This window comes from Oryza brachyantha, chromosome 7 (genome assembly GCF_000231095.2).
Source record: "Oryza brachyantha chromosome 7, ObraRS2, whole genome shotgun sequence".
NCBI lineage: Eukaryota > Viridiplantae > Streptophyta > Magnoliopsida > Poales > Poaceae > Oryza > Oryza brachyantha.
In genome coordinates, this window is record NC_023169.2 from 15,061,906 (window position 1) to 15,072,873 (window position 10,968).

The 10,968-nt window shown below is 41.1% G+C and overlaps 2 protein-coding genes across 10 annotated transcripts; one reads left to right on the forward strand and one right to left on the reverse strand.

Moving 5' to 3' along the window:
* Positions 1-1,090: 1,090 nt before the first annotated feature.
* On the reverse strand, positions 1,091-2,765 carry LOC102710716 (RNA-binding protein 12-like). Of its 9 annotated transcripts, none has more exons than XM_015839474.1 (3): positions 2,045-2,765; positions 1,768-1,831; positions 1,091-1,695 (listed from the first exon to the last, which is right to left on the reverse strand). In XM_015839474.1, exons 1-2 carry the CDS (start codon positions 2,563-2,565, stop codon positions 1,768-1,770), a joined length of 585 nt encoding a protein of 194 aa, XP_015694960.1. In that variant the 5' UTR covers positions 2,566-2,765; the 3' UTR covers positions 1,091-1,695. The 9 variants fall into 9 exon arrangements, with proteins under 9 accessions (XP_015694960.1, XP_015694955.1, XP_015694959.1 ...); XM_015839469.2 differs by having other exon boundaries at positions 1,094-1,695; positions 1,946-2,765; XM_015839473.2 differs by having other exon boundaries at positions 1,095-1,695; positions 1,778-1,831.
* A 5,251-nt stretch (positions 2,766-8,016) lies between these two features.
* On the forward strand, positions 8,017-9,675 carry LOC107304670 (cysteine-rich and transmembrane domain-containing protein WIH1-like). The gene is made up of 3 exons (XM_015839739.2): positions 8,017-8,154; positions 8,283-8,457; positions 9,365-9,675. Exons 1-3 carry the CDS (start codon positions 8,106-8,108, stop codon positions 9,408-9,410), a joined length of 270 nt encoding a protein of 89 aa, XP_015695225.1. The 5' UTR covers positions 8,017-8,105; the 3' UTR covers positions 9,411-9,675.
* The last annotated feature ends 1,293 nt before the right edge of the window (positions 9,676-10,968 follow it).

The window sequence follows — 10,968 nt, forward strand, 5'->3', positions numbered from 1 at the left end:
GACTTTTGAAATTTATTGGAACAAATCAAAGAATATAAATAAAGGAACTAAATTGAATGGATAATAAAGGAGTTATTGGTTGGACTTCTATAGGAATTTGGAAATAACTCCAAATAGGATTTATGGACATTTGCGGAGGTGAAAGAAATTGGAAACTTATTTGAAAGATGGTGATGATAGATGATTGAATGTGGATCCAGCAAAATTTTAAATTTAAACTAATTTTTGAAGTAAATCCTTTTAAAGCTTTTAAAGAAGTTTAACTAACGACAATTAAATAGGAGCTAAATTAAAATTCGCAAAAAATTTCTTCTAAAATTTTGAGAAATTTGAGTCCATTACACAATCAATAATCATCTCGGTATCTCATTTCGACTGGCCTAAGTATCCATGGCACGTTAGTGGATTATCAATTTTGGCCCAAATATTCGTGTCACATTTACCATTATGTCCTTTGGGTTCTCGCTTAAACATTGGCTATGTTGACACCATGGGTAGCTCATGGACAGGTGGTCTAGATATCAATAACATGTCAATGAATTAACAATTCTAGCCCTAATATCTAAGTGTCACATTTAACGGTAGCTCGCGGATATGTATAGGCTGGGAGATTTAAGTCAACATCGCTGCCGCCTATCATGGATGTTTGTACCATGAAATTGTCCAAATATCCATGTCGAGTTTACTCGTATGCCCTTTCAATCTAAACATTGGTTGTATTGACACCGTGCATAGCTTGCAAACTTACCTACGATGGGCAACGGTGGTCAATGTCACTGCCGTATATCATGAATTTCTGCACCACGTGGTTGCGTTTTCATAGCGGAATATGATCCTTTGACGTAAAGTCAGAGGGACTCCGAAAGATGACATGTGGGCCCATGAATGTAAGGCCCACATGTCAGCGGTTATGTTCCTTTGACTTTATGTCAGGTGTCCTTCGTAGGGAGATGTCGCTGCAAATCTCATATACGTTAACGTGCAGAAAAGCTTGGTTAATGATTTTTTTCCGAGGACTGCGAGTTCGTATGGGAGCATGTGAGATGTAGATTGCAATGGCTTACATAATAAAATTTTCAGTTGTTCGAGCAAAAAAAGTCACGATAGGATAACATGATAAGTTGGTAGCAGCACTACAGATTAATACATAGTTTGTTAAAGACGAATATGGATTTTTCAATAGCTTGTTAATTATATAGAGATCACAAGAAGTGATTTCAAGGTAGTTCCATAGTTGTATCACTGATGTAATTGTCTTGGTATCGATAAAATTTTCTTTATGGAATAAATGGATTTTTTTTCTTAAGATGACATCCACTAGTGTTGTCCATGTCACTCGAAAAGGCATCCATTCTTTTCTTGAAAAAAAACCGACAGGCTAATATGTGTTATATAATATACTTATATCACTCTACACATATACAAGTTCAAATAAATTTAACTTGAAAACCTAAGAAAATTACTATGAATAGTGTGCACTATTTAAACTTATGTTTATAAAGTGATATGTCTCATATATTAATCTACCTTTTTAATTTTTGAATGCCTTTGTGATACGACAAAAATAAAAAGGTATCCTCTCGAGAGTCCTGGCAAACAGACATTCCCTTGCACAAACAACTCAAACAAAAAAGCCACAGCAGTTATGTACAGTGAAACCTTGTCTGCTCTTACAGCGATCGGCCGATCGATAGTCTGAAAAACGAAAAGGTCGACATCAATGGAGCAGTTTATACTGATTTGCAGAAGGAGAAAAGAGGGCATTGCCTACGCGTACTGAAGACGGTAGCACAGTAGAACTATGGGGGCATCAATGGTGGCACGGTTTCCGCTGCGAAATCAAATCACCAAGCCAAAATTTGAAACTTGAAACGTTAAGTCTATAAAAATTCATTAAAACTACCTTTTAAACACAGGGAATATTTATAGTGGCATTTTTTTTGACCTACTGTAGCACATGAAAAGCGACTGTGGCGGCAGCACGGTGCTACACATGGCGGGAAGGAGCACCATGCGGACGGGGTCGATGGGCCTGGACAGCAACCTGCTCATATCGCCATTGATGCCGTGGCAGAGGCAGATAAGCGCGCTGCCGACGAGCGACCGGAAGCCGGCGCAGCAGGTGCTCGGCGGCGCCACCGGTGTCGTGGCGTTGGTGAGGTAGTCCACGCACGGCAACAGCTCCACGAGCGACGTGAGGCACTCCGCCGGTGGTGGTCGCGGCGTCGTCCCTGCCGAAGGGAACGGCGGCAATGGCGGCAGCGGTGGCAAAGGCGGTAAGGGTGGCAGTGGTGGAAGCGGTGGCAGCGCGGGGAGTGGCGGAAGGCCGGGGAAGAGAGAACCCACCGGCGGCGTGGACGTGGACGTGGTCGTGGTCGCCGCGTCCTGGTCTCCGGCAAGGACTTGCTCTGATGGTTCTTGGCGTGCGGCCGCGGCCGCGGCCGCGGGCTTGAGCTCCTGCACCCTCGCTGCCGGCGGCTGCCGCGCCGCCGCACCAACCACGGCGAAGGTGAGGAGCAAGACGACGAGCCACATGCGCAGTGCCATCTCTCTCTGCCTCTTCATCGAAAGGCACAAGAAAGAATGTCACATTGATCCCCCCACGCCAATGCTTAACATTCTGTGTCTGCAGCGACAGCAGTGATGTGGTGAAGAATAGCCTCGATGATGATCTTGAGACCTTTTTGCTGTACTGTTTCTGCAGGAAAGGAAGGTAAATTTAATCCTGTTGCGTGCGCTGCTCTTGGTCTCAGCTCATGCTCTTGGTCTCGTTTGCTTGATCTTAACCGAAGTGACTTCTATATTCACTTTTTGGAGCATAACTACATTCCTTGGACTCCGTTGGCAGCTTCACGCTCTTGGCACGATTTCTGGATTTCTTCTGAGCACAGTAGGCATCGCACAGCTCATCCTTTTGTTTGTGCTTCACATTCTTGCGGTGAAAGATACAGTTAATCATTGAGCTAAAATGCTTCAGTTGGCAGTAACCAGTACCCCGAAACTATCAAGGAGCGAAGCCTGCGAGTTGGGGTAGCAGAATCTCTGAACCGCCAACCCAGCACTGCTGCATTCTTTTGCTAGGTTTTTCTTAGATTTCATGCAAACGTTTCTCAAATTGCTAAATCGTATGATTTTTTAAAAAATGTTCTTATATAATAGTTCATCATATTGTCTTTCAAAGATAGGTTTTAATTTTTCAATGATTAATTCCATCATTTATACAAATAAATATATACAAAAAATTAAATAATCTTTCATCTTTCATCCTTTTGGTCAAAAAAAAATTCCCGATTCCCGTGGCATGGTTGATGTATAGTGAACGATCAGCCGAAATTCCCAACAACACGTTCGTGGACCGTGATCCACTCGACAAAGGCTGGAGAGGGCTTCGTTTGTGTTAGATCGGATCGGCCTAACAGCCCACGCCGTCCACCGTGCAGCCCATCGAGAGCACCTCGTCTCGTGCCGTCGGAGAGGAACCAGTGGATCACAAGCCCCACCGGCCAGCTGACGGCGGCGTCGCAGAATCGCATGCGGCTTTGCTGCCGAGGCCGCAGCGGCGCGCGCAACGAGCGAGCTAGCCAGATGAAGCTGTGAGAACTTGTCGCTGCCATTTCACCGATGGACTCTGGACTGGCCAATCCATCAGCCATAATGCTAGCCAGACTAACGTGACTAGAGATCGGGATCGCGACCGCGTAGTATACCTAGCATCCGCTTCTGTTGTCGCTTCCGGGTCCGGCAGATCAGTTTTTCTCCCTTCATTTAAATGAAGCGGCGGTTGTTTGGATATGGGACTTTTTGTAAGTCCTTTATCACATCAAATATTTAGACGTTAATTAAAAGTATTAAATATAGATTGATAACAAAACTAATTGTATATCTGAAGGGCTCGTTTGTGAGGCACTGTGAGTTCAACTTTTTTTTTTTCCGCGCGCACGTTTCCCGAACTGCTAAACGGTATATTTTTAAGCTTTCTTAGAGCTTATCTCTTAGTAGTATACGAGAGCCAACCCACTTCATTTTTACTTTTTCTCCTCCATGTAAACCTATAATTATTGTAGTCTGTTATTTTACTTGCTACAAACCGTTTTCAGCAAATGTTTAGGAATTATAGAACGGAGACCAGCTGCTACGCGCAGGTGTTACGTACGCGGCATGGCGACCGGACGACGTGCTGCGGCCGGTAGTTGAGACGTTATTAGTAGCAAATAGCAAATCGAGCAAGCCATCTCATGGGGACGAGGGCGACGCGGCTAAGGTACAGAAAAAATACGCACTTGGCGGGCCAACATTGCCATAGGCGAGTAGGCCAATCTGGTCTGGCTGAACTGAGGCAGGCTCTCTCTGGCAGTGACCATGGCTGTTGCTGAGGATTTTAATACACTTTTTCGAGACCCTGCGTTTTTCTTCTCGAACCAAAAGACCTGCGATTCCGGTCAGTTTTTAAAACCTGGTTTAATCCTCACCCCCTTAATCCCTCATCACTAGGCCTGCTGTTCACAGTCAACCCGCTAGGGCACGTCAACGGTCCACACGAATCCTTGAATTTTGTACTGTGCAGGTCTACAGCTAATTACTTTTGTGGTGAATAGGAATGATTTGTGGTAATTATCTTAGGATACAAATGAACTAATTAACCAATATAAAGCTAAAAAAAGAAGATTTAATTTGCAGATGATGTGTTATTTTTTATGGACCACGACTAGAGAAACATAAAAATATGAAATTGTTGTTGTCTGTGAAAAGTTTTCTGGTCATAATATTAACTTTTATAAGAGTGAACTCTTATGTATTGGTTAGGTATATAAGAGAATATGAACAATATTCCAACATGTTTGAGTGTCAATTAGGAACATTTCTGTTAGAGAACTTTCCATTCCGATGTAGGAAGTCAACTAATAAGGTTTGGAAGATGGTTGTGAAAAGAACAGAAAAAATTGGATAGTTAGAAAGGTAAGCATATGTAAGTAGGTTGAAGATCGGTTCTGATAAATTCCGTGCTATCAAGTTTAGTCATGTTTATGATTTTTGTTTTTAAAAAAAATTCTAAGAGGAATTCTTTAAAAATTGATTATTATAGATCAAGATTTTTTTTTAGTAGAGTGATGATCATAAGAAAAATACAAGAAGATCTAAAAAATATCATTAGCAAACGCCTAAGTCTAAGAAATAGCATAGATGAATGCTCGTATAAACGATTTTGTCTGAGAAATATCGTTGTCATTAAGGTTTCGTCCATCTTACGCCGTTAAATAAATTGTTCATCTTATAGCACTTAACAGAGGACGGTTGATGGAACCCTAACGGCGTGGTCTTTATTAGATAAAGTTATTTGTACTATGGCATTTTGGAACTCGTACTCCTCGATAGCATTTCTTATATAGGTGATTGTCAATGTCATTTTTTAGATTTTCTCAAAAAGAATATAGATTACCTAGATGAGATATTATTTGTCAACCAAATAAATAAGTTGGACTCGGTGTTCATAACATAGATATACAAAACCAATGTTTGTTAAGCAAGTGGTTGTTGTTTAAGTTTTTTTTTTTGAAACAAAGTTGTTGTTTAAGTTGATTAATAGGGAAGGTATGTGGCAGGACTTCCTGCGAAAAAGGTAGAAATATTTAGACAATTACCCACGTTGGGAATAAGTCGAGGTATTCTGATATTCTCACTTTTGGTTGGGGCTTATAAAAGTCAAAGATAGATTCTTAAGTTTGGGGTCATGATTAATTAATGTTGCTAAATAAATTGGATTCTGGAAGAATAAAATGGGTTGGCAACTCTTCCTCTAAGGATAGTTGCCCCTCCTTTAATCCCTTTATAATATTGTCCATAGGAAAATTATATTGATCGCAATTGCTATGAGTTATATTCCTTAATGTTTTTCTAAGGAGCGTTAGTATATAAGAATCTTCTTAATTTGCATAACTTGATTGCACAAATTATGCATATTCATTTGAAAGGGGAAAATGACATCTTTAGATGGAGTTTGCACAAATTATGCATATTCGTTGTATGTATTTAACATTAATTAGCAATGGATATGTATGGGCGAATAATATTTCGTGGAAACTGTAAGTAACTCTTAAATTAAAACAAAGATTTTTATGTGATACTTGTTCAAGATAATAATTTGACTGAAGACAATTTAGAATGCTAGAAAGAATGTTCCAGTTTTATGCATAAGAGACTATCCAGCATCTATTGTTTGATTGTCATTTTGCTAATTTTCTTTGGAGGGCTATACATGTCTTTTTTGGCCTCAAACCCACAAACAATATTTCTCATTTATTAGGAAATTGGCTGATGAATATTGACTCAAAAAACAAGAAGCTTATTTTAGGAGGAGCATATGTTTTATATTGGGCTCTTATGCTTAGTCGGAATGATATGATTTTTGGTAAATCTCAAACTATATGCAGGTGATTTTTAGAGCAACATACTGACTTATGTTCTAGGCTCAGCTTTAAAGGTGTGACGAGGACAAGAAATTAATTTATATTGCATGCTGGGGTTTGAAATGACCGTTATGCAGTTATTTGCCAATTTTGGATGTAGATTTACGAATAAGAATGAACAAGATGTACTTCTTTTGTGTTGGGATGTTTAAACATATTGTCTCAACTTTTTGGTCGTTACGGTGGTTTTATATTAGGCCAAAACTTGGTAATATGTGGTTTTATCTTTACTTGAAACAAAAGATAGATTATCCACTAATAAAAAGATTTAAAATAGTATTTGTTATAAAAAATATATGTAATAATGTAATAACAGCACATATTAATTTATTTGTCCATTACTCCATTAAACGGAAAAGAAGGAAATTTAGTCATTCATTTTAGTTTTGGCAACTCAAATTCATATAGCATCTTCAAGAGACTACATATCTCCACTCTCTAAATCCTGTTAAGAGGAGGATGACGAGAGGGTCCCATCCACATGGAACATACGGATAGCTATTGTGCTAGTGGGAAAATAAGTTGCTATATTTGTTCATTAAGGACTCAAGTTTATCCATCCCAATAGTATGGCAAGTTAAATAGTTACTCTTTTGAAGAATATTTTTTATACAAAATTGCTAAACTTAAATATGGCAGGCAAGTGAGATAGTCATTCTCTTTTCTTGAGATGATCTTAGTGCCTAACTTTGTCAAATTGTTTGAAAAATCCTAAATACTCCTCGCCTAATTACTCACAACCCCCACATAAACCCGCATTAATCGTGCCCCTTACCACACGTTGCTTTGGCTGCTACAGTCCTAATCCTTTTTCTTTCCTTTTTTTTTTTTGTCCCCGCAGGCACGCAACTGGGTTTCCAGAGTCCAATACGAACGCGCGAGGAAATTACCATACGACCCACTAGGCCAACGCCCCCTGCTCGCGTTCGCGACGCGGCTGTGGCTAACACTATCTTCAAGAAAATTATAGTACTAATTTCTCAAAAATTTATATTGGTTTTATCTTTAAAAAATACTATTAACTAAGAAGTCATATTTTTATAAAATAATAAAAGAAATAAAAAGTAGATATTTGTGTTAGAAACATATATATCTAGCGTAAACATAAACTATAAAAGAGATGATTTTAGACAAAATGAATATTAGAAATAGACTTAGTAATTTTTTAAAGATATGATAAGTTAGTAATTCGTGAAGATATATTTTTAACTACTTTCTAAGTTTTAGTTACCAGATCAATTTCGGACGTCTACTATGCTCCCTCCATATTTTTATATATGACACCGTTGACTTTTAGAATCATATTTAACCCTTCATCTTATTCAAAATTTATATTCAAATATGCAAAATTATAATACATAATTAAAGTTTCTATAATAATAAATTATATTATAGTAAAATAATTAATAATTATATTTTTTAAATAAGACAAATAGTCAAACGTGGACCTAAAAGTCAACGGCGTGATATAAAAAAAATATGGAGAGAGTATATATTATGGACTTAAGCGAAATAATCCCGAAAGAAACCAATAATAACCCGTCGCCGAACGCCGATTTCGCCCCTCTATAAAGCCCCCGTCTCCCCGCAAGCGATCGTATTCAGATAATCCGATCGCCGCCGGAGGAGGAGGAGGCAAAGATGAACTACTACAACCAGCAGCCGCCCGTCGGCGTCCCGCCGCAGCAAGGTTCGTCGTCTCCGGCAGCGGCTTCCCCGTGTTCTTCTTCTTCTTCTTCCTCGTCTTGTTCGTTTCGTGTGTGCGCTTGTGTGGTTGACTAAATCTATGGCGTTTGCATCTTGTCTTCTCGTCGTCAGGTTACCCGGGGAAGGACGGCTACCCGCCGCCGGGGTACCCACCGGCCGGCTACCCCCCGCCGGCGCAGGGCTACCCACCGGCCGGATACCCCCCGCAGCAGGGCTACCCGCCGCCGTACGCGCAGCCGCCGCCTCAGCAGCAGCACAGCAGCGGGCCTTCCTTCATGGAGGGATGGTGAGCACCTCCTCTCCTCTCCTCTCCTCTCCTCTCCTCTCCCCTGTTCTTCAACCATCATCTTCTTCGTTACTTTCGTCACGGTGCACTAGTAGATTGTTACTAGATTAGATCAAAAATTATAGTGATTGTTAGCCTGTTGGGAGCCTAGTTTGAGCGCTGGTCTCAGATCTGCCCCGCGTCGGCGGCGCCGCCGGTTGCGGTGGCCGGCGGCGGCGGCGCGCACGTTCGCTGGGAAGTGGGGCCCTGAATAGACGCGTGAACTAACCCCCCCTCCTTGGGAAAGATGAGCCGCGTGGGGTCAGTGACGTGTCGGCGAGTCCATGCAAATCGCCGGTGCGCAGCACACGAGGTGTTGTCCTCTCGCTGCACCAGACTACGACCGTCCGTTCCTGGATGGACGCCTGTGATGCAGTCCACGCTCTTTTGAGCTTAACATTTGCTTTCTTCCATTCTTTGTGATCCCCTGGCTGAGATGAAACCTTCTGGGAGGAGAAAAACCTGTGCTTTTCAGATTTCTTTAGGAAGAGGTCACCAAGGATAATACTACTATCTCTTTGTTTTTTTTGGAGAAGGATATTATATTTCCGTTGACGCGCTAATACCAATGAACGGTTATCGTCCTCCCTCGAGATGATTAGGCAGGTGCACCACCACTAAGTGTTATACTAATCGCGAATTGAAAAATGCAGTTTGTCAAAGGACGGGCTGGACATTTTTAGGACATATATTAAGATAAGATTGAGCATATATTTCTGTTCAAATGGCATTACTATACTACTCTACGACCTTATCACTTTCATTTCAAATATTGTTGGTCGTAACTCACAAGTCTCATGTGATATGTGTGATTTCTCACTTTCAATCTTATGGTCATAATTCTCATGTGATATGTGTGGTGTAACAGCTTGGCTGCCCTCTGCTGCTGCTGTCTCCTGGACGCCTGCTTCTGAGAAGAAAGGCGCCGGGTGCAAGGAAAGCTATTTCATGGAGCCGCTGGAACCGAGCTTTTTTGGAGAAATTCTGCTAGCTTCCTTGTTCTGCATTATTACCTGTTATTCACCCTGTTTATGAACCTCTCTGAATTCTGAACCTGGTGTTGATGGATGAAACTATAGTAGTTCTACTGTTGATTTCAATGTTGATGGTGGAACTCAATCCGGGATTGTGGAGTGCAAGTTGATGCCTTGCGGTATCTGCCTTTTGACCTCTTTACCATTCGTTGCAGTCACACTTACGTCGCTTTGAAAATACCCCTAAAAGCTCATTAGCCGCCGGGTCTCACTCGCCTATGACTTCTTAAAGATCAATTGGTGTTCTTGGCTTCTTGTTCGAATGAACTTACCCAGTGAAACCTTTTTCTACCCTTGCTTCCCCCTCCAAAACGTAGGTTAACATAAAGGCGTCGCGACCATCTAAAGTGAGCTTCGTGAGTGTGGCGACATGCTTTAGATATTTTGTGATAAATTCTTTTCAAGATTGCGATGTCTAGGTATAAATCCTTTTCCAGGTCTGGAGGATGTATCATTGCGCGATGCACGCGTCGTCTTTTTCTATCTACAGTAAAAGACAATTGAACGTCACGTTCTTAAACACAGGATAACACAGAAATCCCAGTCTACATTTAGCATCATAGGCCTTGGCAGCATAAGCAAAACAGAGAGCCAAATAATTTTAGAATTTTTGCATGAATTGTTTTGCGGTGCACTCCAATAATGTTTATATGATCTAAGACCAAATTAACACTATCAAACTTTGATTAACATAACAGGATAAAAAAACTAACCTACCATAACCCCGCCGGGAAGTTGCAGGCTTGCAAGTTGCAACCACCTCGTTACCGATTTTTGTCAGTTGATGACAGACGTCCACCACCACCTTTTTTTTATTTTTAAGATTGTAGAGATTAGTTGAAATCCTGTAAAAAAATCTACAAAATTCCAATGTTTCGAATGATGTTCAAGCAAAGCATGCAGCAAGCCTAGGAAAGTCAGTTCCTTCTTCTAAGAGATTCCGCGTAAGGTGGTTGTAAGCAATCAAGCATCCACCCACATGAATATTCATCATATCCAGCAGGTAGGCCTGTGGGGAGTTATTCAGATTTCATAGCGATGTAACTGAAACCTTGCGCTGGTTTTTTGGGTATATCCTCTGGACCCAGCTTAATGATGAAGTTCTGACGTTTGCCGCTCTCCATTTAAGAAACCACATGTAAACCGTGTCTAGAAGCCAAAATCATCTTTTTTGTGTGTGCAAAAAGTGTACAAGTCAGGTTATCAAGTTTGTGATAAGCCAGTTGCTAGTCTTAACTGGTGGGTGAGGGTGACTTTTGATTTTGATCCGTGTATTCCGCCAGGCGCCAGGGCCCCCGGCCATGTGGTCGCCATACTTTCATGAAATACCAAACCAAGAAGTGTGTATTGCTCTCAAACTCTTGCCTGGTCTGGTCAAAAACTTTAGTGTCTCCAAGCGCACGCCATTGACGCCCATGCCGAGTCGACATCAGCAGCT